The 21,409-nt window shown below is 37.5% G+C and overlaps 2 protein-coding genes across 3 annotated transcripts; both read left to right on the top strand.

Moving 5' to 3' along the window:
* Positions 1 to 2,010: 2,010 nt before the first annotated feature.
* LOC127647825 (calcium-binding mitochondrial carrier protein SCaMC-3-like) lies at positions 2,011 to 11,453 on the top strand. The gene is made up of 10 exons (XM_052132306.1): positions 2,011 to 3,490; positions 6,856 to 6,979; positions 7,339 to 7,426; positions 7,617 to 7,728; positions 7,854 to 8,012; positions 8,289 to 8,435; positions 8,592 to 8,705; positions 9,266 to 9,433; positions 10,318 to 10,468; positions 10,572 to 11,453. The coding sequence occupies exons 1-10, from the start codon at positions 3,290 to 3,292 to the stop codon at positions 10,751 to 10,753; spliced, it is 1,446 nt and encodes a 481-aa protein (XP_051988266.1). The 5' UTR covers positions 2,011 to 3,289; the 3' UTR covers positions 10,754 to 11,453.
* Positions 11,454 to 14,184: 2,731 nt separating this feature from the next.
* Positions 14,185 to 21,407, top strand: znf207a (zinc finger protein 207, a). Of its 2 annotated transcripts, XM_052131489.1 has the most exons (11): positions 14,185 to 14,298; positions 14,988 to 15,114; positions 15,202 to 15,340; positions 15,424 to 15,603; positions 15,712 to 15,787; positions 15,896 to 15,966; positions 16,498 to 16,637; positions 17,421 to 17,501; positions 18,852 to 19,070; positions 19,230 to 19,386; positions 19,696 to 21,407. In XM_052131489.1, exons 1-11 carry the CDS (start codon positions 14,258 to 14,260, stop codon positions 19,854 to 19,856), a joined length of 1,392 nt encoding a protein of 463 aa, XP_051987449.1. In that variant the 5' UTR covers positions 14,185 to 14,257; the 3' UTR covers positions 19,857 to 21,407. The 2 variants fall into 2 exon arrangements, with proteins under 2 accessions (XP_051987449.1, XP_051987450.1); XM_052131490.1 differs by lacking the exon at positions 17,421 to 17,501.
* Positions 21,408 to 21,409: the final 2 nt, after the last annotated feature.

The raw sequence follows: 21,409 nt of genomic DNA on the forward strand, positions 1-21,409 counted from the left end.
CAGATTTAACCACTGGATTATGGATTACTTCTGTGTTTCCTTTATATTCTTTTTGGAGCTTCAAAGTTTTGGCCACCATTCCCTTGCATTGTATGGACCTACAGAGCTGAAATACTCTTCTAAATATCTTTGTTTATGTTCAGAAGAAAAAAGAAAGGGATGGCATGAAGGTGAGTTAATGATGAGAGAATTTTATTTGGGTGAACTATTCCTTTAAAGTGCACTTCAGTAAAGTGTGTTTTGCGTTAATCCGGCCTAATTTATTTAAAATAAAAGACAATGGATATATGCCTATGTATAATCGATTATATTTAACCTTCATTTGAGCATACGGTTAATTTTTTGAGTAATGTTAGATTGCGTAAAGGCGTCAGAATGGCCAGTCTTTTGATGTGGGATGAGGAGTGGTGTGTCGACTCGAAATCCAACAGCAGCAAGGTGAAAGATGATTATACACCATCTTTCTGTCTTGCCTGCAAATGAACCGCGTATCCATTTCTAATTGTAAGATTTAAATTCACGCACATACATAGATGCATACTTTCTACGTAAATGCATGCACTCAGAACGTGATGCGAGGAACAGGACAGTTCACAGGAATGGGTTGTTTCGGAATTACCCAGCAAACAGGGGACGTCCCCCGGACGTTGTGAACGTCTACTTAGGTCCGCATTTGGTCCGGTTCATAACGTTCGCTGGGGGACGTTCCGAGGACGTCCGCATTTGGTCCGGTTTATAACGTTCGCGGGGGGACGTTCCGTGGACGTCCGCATTTGGTCCGGTTTATAACGTTCGCGGGGGGACATTCCGTGGACGTCCGCATTTGGTCCGGTTTATAACGTTCGCGGGGGGACTTTCCGTGGACGTCCGCATTTGGTCCGGTTTATAACGTTCGCGGGGGGACGTTTCGTGGACGTCCGCATTTGGTCCGGTTTATAACGTTCGCGGGGGGGGACATTCCAAGAACGTCCGCATTTGGTCCGGTTTATAACGTTCGCTGGAGGGCATTCCAAGGACGCCCAATTACCTAGTAATGTTTTTTTTTTGACATTACTATGGTTTTAATGCATTAAACCATAGTAATGTAAGGAAAAACATGTCTATTTGTGGAAATGGTTTTACCAATAATGTGGTTTAGTTTCATGTTCAAGCATTGCATTTTTTTATTTGTATATTCAAACATTTATTTAAAACATCAATCTCATAACATTATTTATTGCAGTTGTAATTTTGCAGTGCGAATTATTTAATGTAATGGGTAACAGCCCTCTTATTATTATAACTGAATTTATTGATCAAATGTAACAATTTGACATGAAAGATGATACATACATTTAATAACGTAAAGTTGTCTTAATAAAAATAAATAACACACTGGGGTAAATATCACAAATATGAAGATTTAAGCGTGTCAAATCTGAAAATATTGCTTCAGAATAAATATATTTACACCACCAAATCCCCCACTCCGTACAGTAGGCTGCAGTAGGCTACAATATTTATTTTTATTGGTAGCCTACAATCCGTGCCACGAGATGTTTTAAAAGGTGGTGGGGACAATATCAACCCTGGCAAAAGTTTATTTTACTAAAAACATACTCAAGTACATTTTTAATACATTTAGTATATGTCTACGTCTTTTTCACCTGCATGGGTGCTCCAAAAGTGTTTGAGCAAGATGATTCGGTGAATTGCCATGTGTCTAATCAAATATAATGTTTGCATATTTAAGCATGTCTTGCTACTTGACAAATATAGACCTGTTGTCATTGTTAATATGATATATGAAAAAATAAGTTAAAATTGTATGATCTTTAAGCATTTTTGAAGATGACTTATTTTTGTGTGTGTAGCCTATCATAGCCTAAAAAAGCGCGTATAGGCTTTATACTAAAAAGGTGTGTATCGGCAAGTAAAAGGTCATTTATGTGTATAAAGAGCACGCAGAATGAATGCATGAATTTGTACTCAGTACCAGGAGACTTCCGAATTCATACATCTCTATGATGCTGTGCTTGTGTCGTGTGTGTATGCAAACAGACAGTGGGTACGATGCGGTAACACTTTATTTTACAGTGTCCTTGTTACATGTAGCCTACTTACAATAGCATAATTATGCATAATTACATGCAACTAACCCTCAACCAAACCCTAATCCTACCCTAACTCTATAGTAAGTAGCCTACATGTATAATATTACTTAAATATATAATTACGCTGTCAATGACACCGTAAAACAAAGTATAACCGCACAATGTGTTCTTGAATAAAATCACTTCTAGCCTAGGGCACAATGATCCTCTGTAGCCCATTTAAAAATATTTAAATTATAGAAAACTAGCTGTATTTAAGATAAAACCTAAAGGTTTACATTTTGTTACTTTGTTTTAGGTTCCAAGGGTGGAATCAGATGTGGAGGAGTAACGCTTCAACATGGAAACTTGGCAACTCCACGCAAACACACACACACGTTTTTGTTTATGAAAATAAAAGTATTTTTGTGTCCTGATATTCGGAATTTGTGTGTTTTTCCTTGTTGTGTGTTTGTTCCTTGGTTGTTCAATTTTGTGTTATCAGACTAATGCTACACTATAAAAGGGTGTTAAGATGTTAAAAGGACTTCTAGTGAAGTTCCGTAAAGGTCCCCGAAAGTTTTCTAAACGTCCCGTGAATGTCCCTCGGGACGTCGCGCGAACGTCCCCCGCGAAGTCCTGCGAACGTCCCGCTGACGTCCCCCGCAACGTCCTGCGAACGTCCCGCTAACGTCCCCCACGACGTCCTGCGAACGTTTAAAGAACCCTACACGAAGACGTTCAGGGAACGTTCGCAGTGGACGTTCAGGGGACGTTCTGGGGACGTTTTTTTGTTAGCTGGGTAGGCTTCATCGTTGAGAGAAGCGATGGGACAGATTCGGGGATTATTATTCTAGACAGAGGGGCTGAGGTTTAATACTTTCTGGATTAACTCTGTCGTAATCGGAACAGACTACGTCGGATCAGGCGGTGCTGAAATTAATGTGCGAACGTTTGAACGCTACCTCTGAAATGATCGGTTTTAAGAAAAGTTGCGGAACTCATTCAGCTGAATTACACTGCTATAGATTTGGAGAACGCTACTTTTAAAATGTACCCCAGTCACAAATCCTCAAAGTTGTGTTTGCTGCAAGAAGAAACTGTATTGGGAGGTCAGATGCAGACTCGGTTAAAACGCCTGTGCCAGTGCTGATTCTCAAGAACAAAATCGTCCCGTATTTGCTGCAATCGCTATAAATAACGACAAACTGTTTCATATGGGCGAAGCGAGAAATTGGTTCCGTTTCTGTTGGACACGGGCTCGCTGTCAAGATTACGGTGCTTCAGATCCAGAGAGGGAGAAACGATGGGCCGAAATGTTTGACCAACTGGATCAGAATAAAGATGGAAGAATCGATGTGAATGAATTCCGCACCGGATTAACCGCCTGGGGAATCGTTCGCAGTGAGGTAGACGAGGTAGCCTACATCAAGTTATTCGCTGTTCATCCTAGTTTACATTTTAAATTCTGGGACCTGAACTGAGCGTAAAGTGATGTGGCCGACAACAACAAACATATAAAACTAACCCTAACCCGTCAACAAGTAAATACAGCTCTGGAAAAAATTAAGAGACTGCTGCAAAATTATCAGTTTCTCTGGATTTATTATTTATAGGTAATTTTTGCTTTTTTCTATGAAGTACTGACAACATTTCTCCCCAAAGTCCAAATAAAAATATTGTAATTTAGAGCATTTATTTGCTGAAAATGACAACTGGTCAAAATATAAAAAAGATGCTGTGTTTTCAGACCTCAAATAATGCAAAGAAAACAAGTTCATATTCATTTATAAACCAACACAATATTAATGTTTTAATTTAAGAAGAGTTCAGAAATCAAAATATGGTGGAATAATCCTGATTTTCAATCACAGCTTACATGTATCTTGGCATGCTCTCTACCAGTCTTTCACATTGCTTTTGGGTGAATTTATGCACACTGGTGAAAAAATCAAGCAGCTCAGCTTTGTTTGATGGCTTGTGGCCATCCATCTTCCTCTTTTCTTCCAGGATAAACTTGTACATAGCTTGATTCTTGCGTCTTTCCCAAAGACGAAGCTGCCCGATTCCAGCCTTGCTGAAGCAGATCATCCACTAAATTTCACAGCGGGTGCACTGTGACTTGAAGGTCTCTCCAGGTCTCCGTCTAACCATTAGACCATGAGGAGGATCAGTGATGATCAGAGGATGCTTCAGCAAGGCTGAAATCAAGCAAATTCGTCTTTGTGAACAAGGTTATCGTAGAATAAATCTTGCTTCCTTCTGTTCTGACAATGTTCCCAACCCTGAGGATTGGTTTTTCCAGCAGGACAATGCTCCAATCTAGGTGTGGATGGAGGAGCACCAGATCAAGACCCTGTCATGGCCTGCCCAATCTCCAAACCTGAACCCCATTGAAAACCTCTGGAATGTGATCAAGAGGAAGATGGATGGCCACAAGCCATCAAACAAAGCCGAGCTGCTTGAATTTTTGTGCCAGGAGTGGCTTATGTCACCCAACAACAATGAGAAAGACTGGTAGAGAGCATGCCAAGACGCATAAAGCTGTGATTGAAAATCAGGATTATTCCACCAAATATTGATTTCTGAACTCTTGAAAGTTAAAACATTAGTATTGTGTTGTTTAAAAAATTTATATAAACTTGTTTTCTTTGCATTATTTCAGGTCTGAAAACTATTTTTTTGTTATTTTGACCAGTTTTCATTTTCTGCAAATAAATGCTCTAAATGAAAATATATTTTTTTGGAATTTGGGGTGAAATCTTGTCAGTACTTTATAGAATAAAACAATTTTTTTAATTTTACTCAAAAACACACCCATAAATAATAAATCCAGAGAAACTGATAATTTTGCAGTGGTCTCTTCACTTTTTCCAGAGCTGTAGTAGGTCTATTGTTGTTAATAGCCCTCACAAGATCTTCATGCACACTATGAACGGGGTGTCTGATCAATGGATTTTCCTATGTTGACTTTGATCCAGCAAGCGTGAAACTGAACCAGTAGAGTACCGGTGTGAGACCAATGACAGTTGATCCCATTTCATTTCTTTAAAATTTTGGCTTCTCTTACTTTGCAGTAATATTGACCACCCTCCAGCCTGGTCTCTATTTTTAGTAGTGATGTCAAGGGTGCCATATGACATAAGCAAATTGCAGAAATAAATCTAGGCTACTGACTGAGGCTTCTTGAATTTAGGGATTGCAAGTGTTACACTGATTTCAAATGCTGTCAAAAGTAGTAACCTGAAATTGTTATCATAAGAAGCTATTTCTAGCTGATCAAACCCTAAAAAATAGTTTTTTTTTGTTTTTGTTGTTGTTGTAACCTTATGTATTCAGGTTAATTCAAAGATGTTAAACAATATTTTTTACTTGAATTAAACCAGTTGTTACCACACTAAAAACATTTTTAGGTTAACATATTTGTCTGTGTATACTGTCAAGGGCAAGACTACAAAAAAGATTGTTTATACCATTTTATTCAACAAAACTCTTTTGTTTGGTCTTCATAATTTGTTTTAAATGTACATGAAAGTAATTAATGGACAGCTTTGTAAAAAACATTACTCAGGTTTTAGGTGCACTCAATATTTTTTCCTCATTCAAAAAGTTTTACACCTAACCAAAAATGAGTGCAGCTTTAAATAGTATTTAACAACATTGCATCAATCTGAATGCATTAGGTTACACCAACAAAACTTAAGGGTTAGATCAAGAAATAGCTCCTTAAGGTAACAATTGCAGGTTACCACTTTTTTACAATCTGTGCCCTCTTTCAAAAGACTGCTAAATATTATAACCTGATCATTGGCCAAAACAACAATGGTTGTCACAGGGTGACTTTATGACTCTTTTAACATAAATACGTGCAGAAAATAAGCAGGCCTGTTTTAGCCAAAGTGACTTACAAGAAAATGCAAATGGTGTTGTGATAATTACTTTAGCAGGTAGCTACTGATACAAATCGTATACAACAAAAACATGAGGTGCCAATAAGAAGGTAACTTGGAGGAGAGGGACACTGAGTGTGCTAGTGGTATGTCTGTGCTGTTGGGCTGTGTGACTGTGTTAGTCATATGCTGTGATGCAAGAGGAGAGATTAACTGTTGGTCACAAAGTGTTTGCGATTGGAGCTGCCAGGCTGCTGTCAGGCCTTTCATCTAGAAGCCTAGAGGACAGACTTTTCTCTTTCCTGTTTTTGTTTGAATTTGTTATTTTCTCTTCATTTTTCACTCTATATAGACATGGTGACAGAGATGTTCTCCATTTTCTTTCTTTTTTTTTTCTCCCAATTTGGAATGCCCAATTCTCAATGTGCTCTAAGTCCTCATGGTGGTGTAGTGACTCGCCTCAATCCGGGTGGTGGAGGACAAATCTCAGCTGCCTCCGCATCTGAGACCGTTAACCCGTGCATCTTATCACGTGCCTTGTTGAGCGCGTTACTGGGAAGATATAGCACGTGTGGAGGTTTCAAGCCATCCACCACGGCATCCACGCCCAACTCATTACACGCCCCACCGAGAGCGAACCACATTATAGCGATCACGAGGAGGTTACCCCATGTGACTCTAACCTCCCTATGAACTGTGCCAATTTGCTTGCTTAGGAGGCCTGGCTGGAGTCACTCAACACACCCTGGTATTCAAACTAGCGAACTCCAGGGGTGGTAGTCTGCGTTTTTACCACTGAGCCACAGAGATGTTCTCTTAAATTAAGTTTTACACATTTACCAAAATATTCCATCACTTTGCTGTGCCTCACAATTCTTTAACCCCCCTGACAGATTGTACGTGTGAGTGACACCAATCACGATGGCCAGCTGGACTTTGAGGAGTTTGCACAGTATCTCCGTTTGCATGAAAAAGAGCTCAGACTCATGTTCTGCAGTCTGGACAGCAACAACGATGGTCTGCATTATCTTTACACACACAATAACTCCCTGCATGCTTGTATCAGAAGATAAATAAGGTTACCACATGACGTCACTAATGTAGCATAGTAGGCTACTTTAATGAGCAGTTCTTAAGAGCACACAATTAGGTCTTAACACACTTAGATAGCTTTTAAATTATATGTGAGATGAATCTGTGCCTTTGTGCAACAGTGTTTTGATCGTCTCTGCATAGAGACAATTTTGAACCCATTTTGAAGCAATTAAAATATATATGCTGTTTCCTTGACCATGCACACATATCATTTTCCCTTTCAGTGCATTTTGTCATATACCCGTATACAGAATAAGCATTGATGTGTTTTATGTCTTCAGGTCACATAGATGTTGCAGAAATACAGCTCTCCTTGCGCAGCCTCGGAGTGAATGTATCCACAGAGCAGGCCTCCAGAATCCTGCAAAGGTTAGAGCTTTTCAGACTTTAATGTTTTGTCTCATTCTATATCATGTACCCATACATATCCCCATGCTGGCTGTGCTTTCAAAGGGATTTGAGATGTTTTACAAAGCCCCCATGTGTTGACAGATAATGTAGTTTTACTGAACATAGAAAAAGCTTCTTTCATCTGTTCTTTATTAATTTTGTGTGTCAGCATAGACAGAGATGGCAATATGACCATTGACTGGAATGAGTGGCGGGACCACTTCCTGTTTAACCCCTTGCATAACATAGAGGACATCGCTTACCACTGGAAACACTCTCTGGTTTATTCACAACTTACATTTTTCATTCTAAATAGGCTTGATATTCATATTTTAATATTGATTTTCATTGATATTCGTTATTAATTTTAGAGTGTAATTTCCTATTTGTAATGTACATATTTTAGATGTTGGACATTGGAGAGCAGCTGACTGTGCCGGATGAGTTCTCAGAGAAGGAGCGACGCTCAGGTGTGGTGTGGAGACAGCTGTTGGCCGGTGCAATAGCAGGAGCAGTATCACGAACAGGAACTGCTCCCCTGGACCGCCTTAAAGTTTTTCTTCAGGTTGAACCAAACATTAAAATTGCTTCTGAATTCATTTTGAATGTCTCTAAAAAATATGGTTGCACTAGAACCAATACATAAATCCCTAAAACTTTTATGACAATGAATGGCACATAAATAAATGATAAATTATTGTAAATTATCAATATAATAATATGCATATCATTACACTATACCATCTGCAAAACTATTATAACTTAATATGGCAAACTTCTGTTTAATTGTTATTTTATTATTAAAAAGAATTTGTTCATGGAGAGTGAACTCATTCTACAGGTCCAAGGCTCTAGTGGGGTGAGTCTGTTGGGTGGTTTGTGGGGAATGGTGCAGGAAGGAGGATTGAGGTCTCTTTGGAGGGGCAATGGCATCAATGTGCTCAAAATTGCCCCAGAGTCAGCTATCAAATTTATGTCTTATGAGCAGGTAAACAAACCAGAATTCGTTAGCTACTTGTTTCTAATTTAACTGCCACTTTCTGTTTAATAGACTTGAGTAAAAGATGCTCTCATTTATGTAAACAGTGTTAAATCTCAGTGTCTTCTATGTGCTTTGAACAAGCTTCTCTCTGCTCTTGTGTAGATAAAGTGGCTGATCAAAGGCAATAAGGAGGGTGGCACTCTGAGGGTTCAGGAACGGTTCATTGCTGGCTCACTGGCTGGAGCTACAGCTCAGACTATCATCTACCCCATGGAGGTGAGTGAGAAAGAGAAGAGTGAGAGACAAATTGAGAATATATGAGCTGAAAAATGAATTTGTTTTACTGCTTTTTTATCATAGTCAATGTTCTACAGATATTATATATATAATAGATCTATGCGACAGGTGCTATATTAGACAGTGCCAAATTAGACCAAACAAAGAGACCAAATGACTGACAGGCAGACAGACAGACAGACCGACCGACACACAGACAGACAGACCGACCGACCAACTGACAGATAGACAGACAGATAGACAGACAGATAGATAGATGGATGGATGGATGGATGGATGGATGGATGGATGGATGGATGGATGGATGGATGGATGGATAGATAGATAGATAGATAGATAGATAGATAGATAGATAGATAGATAGATAGATAGATAGATAGATAATCCTCCATTTATTTATTTAGTGGCTCCAATCTTCATTTATTTACATCTTGACTGAAGGTGCTGAAAAGACTTGCTACATTTTAAAACATTTAAAATCTTTTTAAAACAATTTTTTACCTATTTTTTTTTAATATATTTTGCCTCTTAATTCCCAGGTGTTGAAGACTCGTCTGACCCTTCGAAAGACAGGACAATACTCTGGCATGGCAGACTGTGCCAAGCAGATACTGCGTAAAGAAGGGGTGCGGGCGTTCTATAAAGGCTATGTGCCCAACACCCTTGGCATTATCCCTTATGCTGGCATTGATCTGGCTGTCTACGAGGTATGCCCATGTGTGAGTGTCTTTTAAAGTGATAGTTCACCCAAAAATGAAAATTCTCTCATCAATTATGTGTATGACTTTCTTTCTTCTGCAAAACAAAAAATAAATAGTTCTTCTCTGTTGGTCCTCACAATGCGGTGTGTGGTGACCAGAACTTTGGAAGGTCCAAAAAGCACATAATGGTACCAGAGTAATTTATATGACTTCAGTGTTCCATACCTTCAGAAGTGCTATGATACGTGTGGGATACTAATAGATTAATAGATTTTTGATATTTAAGTCCTTTTATACTATCAATCTCCACCTTTCACCAGCCCCAACCAGTAGGTGGCTGAATGTGAAAGTCACTTCCACACCATAATGGGGAAGTGAAAGTGTAGATTTATAGTTGAAAAGGACTTATTTATTGATCTGTTTCTCACCCACACCTATCATATTACTTCAGAAGATATGGATTAATCCACTGGAATAATATGGATTACTTTTATGCTACCTTTATGTCTTTTATGGACCTTTTGAGTTCTGGTCACCATTCACTTGCATTGTGAGGACCTACAGAGCTGAAATATTCTTCTATAAATCTTAATTTTTGTTCTGCAGAAGAAAGGAAGCCATATACATCTGGGATGACATTAGGGCGAGTAAATGATGAGAGTATTTTCATTTTTTGGTAAACTATCCCTTTAACATATTTTTGTGTGTTTTCTAGAAATACATTGTTCTATGTTGCTATGTTTTTTTGAATGATATTCTATGTTATTTATTTATTCTGCTATTTTTTATGATCTGTATCAAACAACATACAGATGTTTTACCAGATTGTCAGTTCAGGTGCTCTATCTTTCTATTTCTCAGTCCCTTTCTACTCACTCTTGTTGTGTCAGACTCTAAAGAATGCCTGGCTACAGCGGTGCTGCATGGGTTCGGCTGATCCTGGGGTTCTGGTGCCGCTCGGATGTGGCACTGTGTCCAGCACATGTGGACAACTGGCTAGTTACCCGCTGGCTCTAATCCGCACACGCATGCAGGCTCAGGGTGTGTGAGATTCACACAAGTCTTATTGTACCTTGTTTTGTGATTCTTTATCTTTGAAACATTATGTTCACAACAACTTCCCTTCTCTCTTTCCTCTTGGTAGCCTCAGCAGATGGCACTCCCCAGCTGTCTATGGTTGGCCAGTTCAAACACATTGTGTCCAATGAAGGCATTCCTGGACTCTACCGAGGCATTGCCCCCAATTTCCTCAAAGTCATTCCTGCTGTTAGCATCTCTTATGTGGTTTATGAGCATATGAAGAAAGCTCTGGGAGTGGGATCTTAAAGACCAAATCAGAGTTAAAGAAAAAAACAGAAACCCGGTGTTATAAGAAGGACATTGAGACTTCTGAGCCTGGTCGATGAAGTTAGGAAAAGACTAGCGAATGGCAGAAAGAGTCAGTGAATCACCTAAAAACCTACACTGCATCATACCCTATCATCCCTAAAAAAATATATTTTTATAGGATGGAAAGATGGTGTTGGGCTGTGGTTATTAAGAACAGTGGTTGTGATTAGAGCATATGTTCTTCTGTGACTCATGGTTATTTAACACTATCTGCTGTTTCATACCTACAATTTTCACTAGAGATGAGCAACATTACATAGTGTTTCATTTGATTGTAATTGTAATGTTGTTGCCCTTATGATAAATTTGGGGTAAATTAACCAGATATTATTATTGCCATCTGATGATAGTGAGTAATGGCGGAATAGTATTTAAGAAGGATAACCAATTTAATTTAATTTGTATTTATTTATTTTTATACGGTAATAACCAAAGTTCCCCTCCTAAAATTGACCGAAATATTTCAGAAAAATTATGAAATGTTAAGAAAAGTCTCTTCTGTCTGATGTTTCATTACATTTGCAGCAAATGCAACTTATGAATGAGTGATAGGCTATTGAATAGTACATTTCAGGAGGGGTTTACCTTGTTTTACAATTCATCTATTTTTGTAAAGGCATAATATACTAGACTAAGACAATCCATTATGATTAAAGGGATTTGCACTCTTGAATTTTTTTTTTTTAAATGTATATGTGTAAACCTTTGTATAAACTGTTTTGTATTGTTCTTCAATGACATCACTGCTGCTTTGCTGCTTATTTATATATATATATATATATATATATATATATATATATATATATATATATATATATATATATTTTTATTTTTTTCTTCTTCTGATATTTCAGTCCTAATTGTTATGGTGTGTTGACTGCATGGTTTAGTGTTACAATTAAGTAAATGGTAAATTATTACCATGTGCAACTAACAAATGGAGAAACAACAAAGGTATTAGATAATGGTGTATAGATGTGTTTTGCATTAATTGTGGATGCTAAATGTGTGGTGATGACTGCTGAAAAATGTGGCCTAGAATATAAAAAATCTAAGGGCTTTTAACCAATAGGTAGTGCATGTTATCAATTATGTAAATTGTGTCACAGTTTGCGTGTCTTAATTACTTGCTTTAAGAGCTATAATTCTCTATATCAGAAATATGCAAACACTATATATGTTATTTTTACTGTTATATTTAAAGCTGAAACTTGATGAGCCATTTTTGCTTATCGTGCAATGCTACAATGCCAATTTGAATGTTTTATCAGTTTAGTTTGGATATGGGTCATTGAAATAAACATGTTACTGATTGGTTAATACTGACAATCATCAGAAATTAAATCCTGCATCCTGCTACTGGAGGTCCACCTTCCTGCAGAGTTCAGTTCTAACCAAAACACCTGTAAACCCAAAACCTTGATTATCTTGTTTAAGTGTGTTGATCACAGTTGGAACTAAAATCTGCAGGAAGGTGGAACTCCTCTGTCATCGACTGTTATAATGAGGAATGTAGCTGAATATTAAACTGTTCAAAAATATGTATCTATTCTAAAGTAGATTATTCAGAATAAAAAGAACATTCTAAAAGATTAAAAAATAAATAAAAGTGTTTTTTGCTGTAGAAATCAATTGTGTTCTAAGTGACTAGACATGTTACAGCTAGTTGCATCTAATGCAGATTTAGTAATCAGAGTCTGAATATTCAAATTCCTGCCTTTTCGGTTTTTTGATTACAACATGGTCGCAAGTGTTAGTGCATTAGGTATCAGAAACAAACAATTTACCATTTTTTTTACAGCATTTATTATTTTTTGTTTAGTTAATAAAAATACAATTGTTCATTGTTAGTTCATGTTAGTTCATAGTGCATTAACTAATGATAACAAATACAAATTTTGTTTTTAAAAATGTATTAGTACTGTATTTTGAAATGAACGTTGACTGATTAATAAATGCTGTACAAGTATTGTCCATTGTTAGTTCATGTTAACTAATACTGACAAATGTTAACAAGAAGAACCTAATTGTAAAGTGTTACCAACTTATCTTAGAAATTAATTACCCTTGAATAATGTAATTAAAAACTTAATTTAAATATATAGTTTCTTGCTGGAATGCATTGCATTAAGAGTAGTGTGCCTTGACATGCTGTATTCACTTTAAAAGATGAGCATGCTGTTTGAATTGATCCAGCCTCAATCGGCAAAGATTCCTTGCTTTCTTAATGTATAAGTGAGAATAAATAAATGTGACAAATTATGAAAATGTTGAGAGATTTCTGTCACAAAAAAATAGAAAATAAAAATAAATAAAATGATAATAATCTTGTCAACGTTTTATTTTTCAGTTTCTCTTACAAATATTTATTCTTGAATTAGGATATTTTACTTTATTTCCAATTATTTCTACTTTAATTAATAACATTGCATGAATTTTTTTTTATATGTCATAAATCACAGATATTTTTCTTCTTATAGAGACCATCGTGACTTAATTCATGAAAGGAAAATTAACATTTAGATAAATTTCAATAGTTTCTTGTGAATTGGGAGACCACACCCATTATAATTTTTATATTTGCACTAACATAAAAAATTATTTTAGGTTTTCACTATTTTTCAAAGTAAGCAATAAATTAGAGTGATGAACTTCGATAATAAGAAGACTCTCTCAGGTGGTAACTCGTTTTTTAAAAACTAATTCCAGGGTAAAATAATACAAAGTATAATGTTATATAATGCACACTAAATAATTTAAAATGTGCAAATATAAAAAAGTTGCTTGATTTACGCTGCTAAAAAGGCGGAAACGCGTCACTACAGCCTGTGAAAAGAGCCTATTCTACATAAGGGCCACTGTTTGTTCCTGGCAGGCAGCAGATGCCCTAAACTCGCCCCCACCCTAATCCTAACTATTTCCAGTCTTTAAAGCGGTCGTGTCTAGAAGGGATCCCTCTTTCGTCAATCTCGCGAGATTCTATAATTCTACAGATTAAACACAGCGTTTGAAGTCGCACAGCAACGATGAGCGCTAGTTAAAGATAATTTTAAACCGACTGTTTGCCATGAAAAACGGATGGCACCTTTCTCCCATCGCGGTGAATAGGATCCTATAGACCGCCAACCATTTTGTTCCCCTGGCATTAATGCGTGTGATATAATGTGTTGTAATGTTGTTTAAAGCATAATAATACTAATAAAGATAACAAAATAAAAGTATTTCAGAAATTGTACACGTGAAAATAAGAAATAATATTAATTTGACAGCCGCCCAACTATGTGCAGCTCCTGACCAGTTGGCGGCAGTATTACATTTTCTGGTTGGTCCGTGCATGAAAAAGGCGTCGTCATTTCCCATTTTACTCCATTTTATTCCTGCTAATGTTTTGGTAGGTCTTAGTGTGGTGTTTGCAAATAGGCTGGTAAATTAACTCAAATAATGGGCAGAAAAAAGAAGAAGCAGATGAAGCCCTGGTGTTGGTATCCTTCTCGAAAAATTGCCGTATATTTCCACGTTTTTCCTGTTTATTAGCATGTTAGGCTCACTTCCTGTTAACGGTTGGCTAATGTATTGTTCGCATGTGTCTTAGACATGAAGGCTGTATGTCAATACCTCGTAAGCAGCCAACCTCGACAATATTTATAAGTATCTTGTGCGCTCACGATGCTCAGAAATGGTGTCTAGTTAGGCAGCACACTAAGCTAAGTTCATAACCAGTATTATAATGACCTATGAAGCCCAAATGCTGTTTAGGTATAAAGCCTTTTCTTCTCTTTTGCCCGGTGATGCCCGGCCAGTTGAATATGCGGTACTTGTTAATCGCATCTTTAAATCAATGTAGTGGTTTTCATATATCCTTTTTGATCCTCACACTTTAAACTGTCTTGCTATCATACTAGGGCCTCGTTGAGGAAATGTGCAACCAGTTCTAAATCAGATAACATACTAATGTTGGTGTGCTGTTTTAGAATCATATAGGTGGAAATACTAGTGAACTGCATATACCGGTAACCAAATGAATGATAAAATCCCAATTTCTCCACTGCAGACAAGTCATTTTCCACATGGAGATCCACACAGTTTCTTCCATGCTGCTTTTCACGCTTGTTCTCTCTTAGGTTCTTTGTTATGATTTATCTCTTCTAAGCGACTTTAACTTCAAACTCAGGTACTGCAACAGGGACTTTGATGATGAAAAGATTCTCATTCAGCACCAGAAGGCCAAACACTTTAAATGTCACATATGCCACAAGAAGTTATACACTGGTCCTGGTTTGGCCATCCACTGTATGCAGGTATGATGTTGACATTTTGTGTATCATTATCAGTACAGTTGTTTGATTTGTGTCCATATGCCATATTTCGTTGTTTGTTTGCTGAAGGTTCACAAAGAAACTATTGATGGAATTCCTAATGCAATACCTGGAAGAATTGACATCGAGTTGGAGATCTATGGGATGGAGGGTATTCCAGAGAAAGACATGGAGGAGAGGAGACGTGTTCTTGAACAGAAAACCCATGGTATCACGTCTAACAAACTCTGTTAATTATCTGTTATTTTGTTTAAACCTACAGTAACTATATTTCTCTGCTTTTGGGAACAGACAATCAGAAGAAAAGACAGAACCAAGATGACTCTGATGATGATGATGAGGACGAAGAGGCTGGGCCGTCCTTCCAACAGCCAGCAGCATCAGCTCAGCCTCAGGCAGCATATACCCCTATGACCCAGCCAGGAATGGCCCCTGTCCCAGCACCAGGAATGCCACATGGAACCTACTCAGGTGTGCTGTGTAACAATACAGAATGCCTCATTAAGCTGAGCTGTTGTGTTGGGCCTCTAGTTATGCATAGTATATTTATTATGTGCTTTTAAATGTCTGCTCCCTTAGGAATGCCCCCTATGATGCCTGGTGTTCCCCCAATGATGCCAGGGATGCCCCCTGTAATGCCAGGGATGCCTCCAGGGTATGTGTTTATGGAATCTGTATTGTGATTAATCCATGTCCATCATCTAATTTTGTTGAATTAGTTTGCCGGTTGAAATTGTCCTTTCTGTTACATTTTTATCAATAGCATGATGCCACTGAGTGGAATGATGCCACCAACACATGGAATGCCACCAATGATGCCAGGCATGCCACCAGGTACAAGTTTGGAAATACCACTAACCTGACCTTTTAGTTGGTTGCTCATTACACATAAAAGACAAACAAATATTTTATTGAGCTGAAATGCACTACCAATCATAAAGGTTTACAAAAGATTCATTATTGTTTCTTTAAAATAAAAAGATATGTTATGAGAACAATTTTTTACTTTAGGTTCTTCCAAGTAGGCACCTTTTGCCTAGATTACTGCTAACTTTATTAGGTGCATCCTGGGATGCTTTTTAAACTGTGTTTTTAGTCCTCTTGTTTATTTGTTATCTGCCTTCATTAACGGGTCCAACTCAAACATTGCAGAAATGTTATTTAATTAAAATTGTAGTTTTGTGAAGTAATTCAAATGTGGGCCAATTTATAATTATCTGCAAAAACGAATTCAAAGCAGTTCAGCATAAGCCTTTAGATCAAAATGTTTTTTTTTTTTTAATTATTATTAAACATATTCTTTAAAGTATGTCCAATCTTTTGACTGAGTGTACAGTATGTAAATTATGACATTGTTGTGGTCAGGAATGCATCCTCCTATGGGCCCTCATCCTGGCATGCCCCACATGGCTCAGGCCCCTCCCACCAGGCCAGCTTTGCCTGCCGTCACAGTGCCTACGCCACAACCAGGTGTCTCCAAACCACTGTTTCCCAGTGCAGGACAGGTACCCTGCCCTTTCTTCCCTTTTGCCAAGTTTTCTTCTTCTACATTATTAATAACCTAGCTGCAGAATCATCAGTATAAACATGCATGGAGAGAAAGGAACTGACATGCATCTAAAGTAAATACGTTTTTATTATATTCTTTATTACATTACTACTTTTAGGGATTGATTATACTCTCCCATACCAAGGAAAAGACCATATGATTGCGAGTAGGCCAGCATACAAAATTAGGTTTTCTTTACTTTTAGGCTTTTTATTATGAAGAGAGATCATGATTAGTTACTGACCATTCAGAATTGAACTGAGAATTCCTTTTAAATTCCAATTCAATTCCTGGATTTGAATTGTGGTATCAAGCAGGTTGCTAAATTAGAATTTAAAGCAGTGGAAGTAAAATATTATGAAATTAAAATAACTGCTGTCATTTATATATATATATATATATATATATATATATATTAAAATATATATATATATATATATATTATAATTCATAATTTATTTTCAGTATAAATTTCATGTATATAAAATATGAAACAAGCGGTACTTCCATAAATTTACTCTGTCAGTAGATTCAAATTTTTATGAGATTTTTATTTATTTTTATATAGTTTTCAGAAAACAATATGGATTATTGAATTTATTTAACTTAGTGTGGAGAAATGTCTAATTATGATAATGTATTCTACAAATCAGGGAACAAACTAGCATAGTCGTTTAAATGGACTAGGTTTCCTGTCCAGAATCAAACACTTTTACTCTGCTCTCTCTTCATGCTGCAGATGGGGACTCGAGCTCCAAGCACAAGCTCAGCCTCCTCCAGTCTGGACACTTTGTCAGCATCCTCTAAACCATTGTCACAAGTATGCAGCAGCTTGCTGACTCCGTGAAAGTGATGCTTCATAAAGCTATTGATGGCATGCAACAGCATACAGACCTTAAGCTGCTTCTATTACAATAATTTATTTTGCACTAGAGGACACCTGTGGTGCTTCAGAAGAGTGAAAGTGATTGTTTTATATTAAGGAACAGAAGTGATAGACTGCTTAATTTGATCTTTTAAAACCGTGTGTTTCTCTTCCACCACATTTGTTGATGTATACTGCCTTGTAAAGGCAAACATTATGGCGCACTTGGTCAAAATTGTTTTATAGCTGAAATCAGGTCTCTAAAGCCCCATTTGGATGAGATTAGTTTTTGTTAATGACATTTGAGTTACAATTATCATACAATGTCTGTGATTTCATGTACTGATTAGGACGGGACTAAGATCTCAGTGTTTATTAGAGAGGTGAGAGTGTACAGAAGGTTGAATACATTGAATTAATTTAGGTGATAAAATGAAATGTAAAATTACTTATTTCAAATAATTATTTTATTTGTTGTTTTTATTTTAATTTATTATACATTAATTAATCACTTATTATAAAAACTCAAGTAAACTTCACATGAGTTTATAGAAATGGCTGCTTATAATAAATCCACTTAAATGAGACTTATCTGTGAATTATGTAATTATAACATTACACTACTGAGCTGGGAAATCAAGGCGAGTGTCTTAACTGACGCTGATATTACAATTGCCTGTCTTGGCAGTTTCTGCGTTTTCCGCTCTCCTTGTTGTTTTTATTTTCTTTTTCATAGGATGAGAAAACATATCTACATCCATGTTAAAAGGCAAGCAGCTGGAAAAAAATTTCCAGTAGTATCCTAATGGTAGTTCATGTAGGTCAAAATAAATGAGGTGTTGTGAAAATTCAGTATCGGCAATCACAGACATTCACATTTGGATGGGATTAGATTTCTCGGAGGACCCTTTAGAGGTTTTGTGAGAAAAACACTGGTTTGTCAGATTCGGACAGGATAAAAAAATCACAAAGCATGTCTGTGAAACACAAATTTCCCGAACCTCCTCTGGAAAAACTAGTCCTGTCTGAACAGGTCTTTAGATTATGATCTGTCCTGTGACAGATGGGTTTGGTTCAAATATGTTTATATTCAGAGAATTCTAAGGTGAACTGTAGTACTTTTAAGAAATGTATGTTTCAGTTTTTGTCTAGTTTCTGTATTTTGCTTTTGTATTACTGTCTAGAATACAACTTTTTAGTCACTGTTTTTTTTTGCTGCTTAAACAGTAGTTTTGCTCTAGATCCTAAATACACCTTAATTGACCCACTGCATGTGGCTAATTTGCACCTTTTATCTCTCTGCAGGTCCAGCAGGCTGGTTCCAGTGCAGCAACAAGCTCATCTGCTGCTCCTCCTGCTGCCCCCAAACCTACATTCCCAGCCTACACCCAGTCCTCCACCCCTGCTGCCAACACCAGCAGCACAGTGGCTAAACCAGCCATCCCAGTCACAAGTAAGCCCGCCACCCTCACCACCACCAGTGCAACCAGTAAGTTGATCCACCCTGATGAAGATATCTCACTGGTAAGTGCCCAAGTGGAGTATTTGTTTCTGTGGGTAATTTTCTCAATGCTTCTTTTAGTTTTAAAAGACATTTTCGCAGACTGTCTAAACTTCTGTGTACTCTGAAAGCTCCTGGTTGTGTCTAACCACCCTGTGCGCCTTGCATTGCATGTTTTACAGGAGGAGTTGAGAGCACAGCTGCCTCGCTACCAGTGTAAAGTCCCCAGTTCGGGACAGGCCCGTGTTACCTCCCCGCCAGTTGCAGCAATGGGAGGAGTGTTTCCCCCTCAGCAGGGTATTCCTGCACATCAGCCAGGCATGAGGCATCCCATGCAAGGTAGGGTGCTTTTTGAGTCTTACGTTTTCATCTCTTAAATGTTATGTCAGAAATGTCTGAGCAATCAGATTCTTGAAATTATTTCTCCCTCAGAACATTTTTAGGGCCTTTTGCCACAATTTATTGATAGACAGTACTAAAGAGAGCTCAAGGGAAGAGAGAAAGAGAGGGGAACATGACAAAAACATTGCCTGGGCTGGACTTGAACCTGGGTCTCTCATGAGAACTACAGCTCATGTTGTTTTATTTTTTAATGGTTTTTATGTTAGGTATTTTGAATGTTGGTTATAAATGTGACCTTTTTTGTAGGCCAATATGGTGCTCCACCCCAGGGAGTGTCTGGATATGTCCCAGGAGGGATGCCTCCCTATGGACAAGCCCCACCTATGGTACCTTCTTACCAAGCCGCTCCCCCTCGGCCTGCCATAGGCATGAGACCCCCTGTAATGTCCCCTGGAGGCCGATATTGAAGCGTCACCACTGGTCTTCATTAGGTTTGGTGATTCAACCATTTTACCATCTAGTGGAGTGGTTTACAATCCAGATCAGTTACTATTACCGTAACACTTCTTGTTCAATGAGAAGATGGATAAACAAACTCTAACTCATGGGACATTTGATTTTACAAAATACTTTTTATTTGGATCTACCCTTTGTTGCCGATCATACAGTATGGCTTTTTTTTCTCATGTTTTGTTTAGGTTTTTAGAAGTGAAGTGTAGTAAATATGGTTCGTATTAATTTGAAGCGGCTGGAGTTTCGTACAGCACCCTTTATCAAGGCAAGTCACTGTAATTATACTACTGTACTAAAAGTGTGAAGCCTTCGCAGCACCCATAGGTGCTGTTGGACTTCCTGTCCCCAGCTTTGCTTGGTGAGGGCTTCAGATAGCTGTCACTGTTGGGTTTATTTTTGTATGTCTGCTTGTCTACATTTGCAGTGTTCACTCTGTAGGGCAAATAACAACATAGAACTCCTGTGAATGCTATCTGTATTGTTCCACAATTAATTGTAATAAACTGAATTGAAATCTAATGACTGTATTTTCATGAGCAAGTAAAGGACAATACCACAAGGTTTGTACTACAAATAACTTGCATGATGCCCATTAAGTTTGCTGAAATTAAAGCAGTGTTTACATTGAACTGGAATGTGTTTACGGGCACAAGAAAACCAGAATAGAATTGTAGCGTCATGTTTTAATTTAAAGGGGTCATATCGTGTGCAATCATATTTTCTTCATAACTTGTGATGAAATTTCATCACACTATTTAAACATACCGTAACTTTCAAATGTAAAAACTTGCTCTGCAGTCCAAAAAAAAACACAATTTCTTGAATGTGAGCTCCAGAAACGGACGATTTCTGATGTCCGAAACCTCAAACATTTACACCTCAGTGATGCTTATTCTGTGTTCAGAAACTCGTGGTTTTTGAGTGAGTTAAACACAGAAGAACAACAAGAGTTGTGGGAATGTTTGCCTTGTGCTGTCCTGGCTGCATGTAGCACCTGCCACTCTCTGTATACTTCAGATGGATACCAATGAAGCAGGTGGCTGAAGCTGATTCTTATTAAGGTCCCAGATTATTTCAGTCAGAGACAGAGGCTGTTATTGAAGGATGAAGCAGTGCAAACTATGAGACTCATTTCGCATTTGAAGATGGTGTTTACATTAGTTTTAAAGGCATAGCAGCAAGAAAAAAAAAAAAGCCAATTTTAATTCTAATGGTCAGAGTAGAAAATTACCTAAAAAAAATAAGTGGACCTCAGGGGACAAAATTATGATATGACCCCTTTAAAATATTAACTTTCTGCTCCTTATGCAAGGACATATGGCTACTAGAAAAAATACAACACAACAATTCAGATGTCTCTGAAAATTGCAATCTTGAGAAAGTGAAATAACGCTTGTGAATTGTTAGCAGACTCATTTATGTCCAGTCTAAAGCATAATACTTGACTGTGGTTTTCAGATGGTGGAAGGTAAGAGTGAATGTAGTTCACTGTGGTTGTTGTCCTAAA

This window comes from Xyrauchen texanus, chromosome 8, assembly GCF_025860055.1.
Source record: "Xyrauchen texanus isolate HMW12.3.18 chromosome 8, RBS_HiC_50CHRs, whole genome shotgun sequence".
NCBI classification, from domain to species: domain Eukaryota; kingdom Metazoa; phylum Chordata; class Actinopteri; order Cypriniformes; family Catostomidae; genus Xyrauchen; species Xyrauchen texanus.

Coding starts and splice junctions, on each gene's coding strand:
- LOC127647825 (XM_052132306.1), top strand. CDS start 3,290: ATGGGCGAAGCGAGAAATTGGTTCCGTTTCTGTTGGACACGGGCTCGC. Junction 8,436..8,591: donor AATTTATGTCTTATGAGCAG/GTAAACAAACCA, acceptor GCTCTTGTGTAG/ATAAAGTGGCTGATCAAAGG. Junction 10,469..10,571: donor CACACGCATGCAGGCTCAGG/GTGTGTGAGATT, acceptor TCCTCTTGGTAG/CCTCAGCAGATGGCACTCCC.
- znf207a (XM_052131489.1), top strand. CDS start 14,258: ATGGGCAGAAAAAAGAAGAAGCAGATGAAGCCCTGGTGTTG. Junction 15,341..15,423: donor TCTTGAACAGAAAACCCATG/GTATCACGTCTA, acceptor TTTTGGGAACAG/ACAATCAGAAGAAAAGACAG. Junction 15,967..16,497: donor GATGCCAGGCATGCCACCAG/GTACAAGTTTGG, acceptor TGTTGTGGTCAG/GAATGCATCCTCCTATGGGC.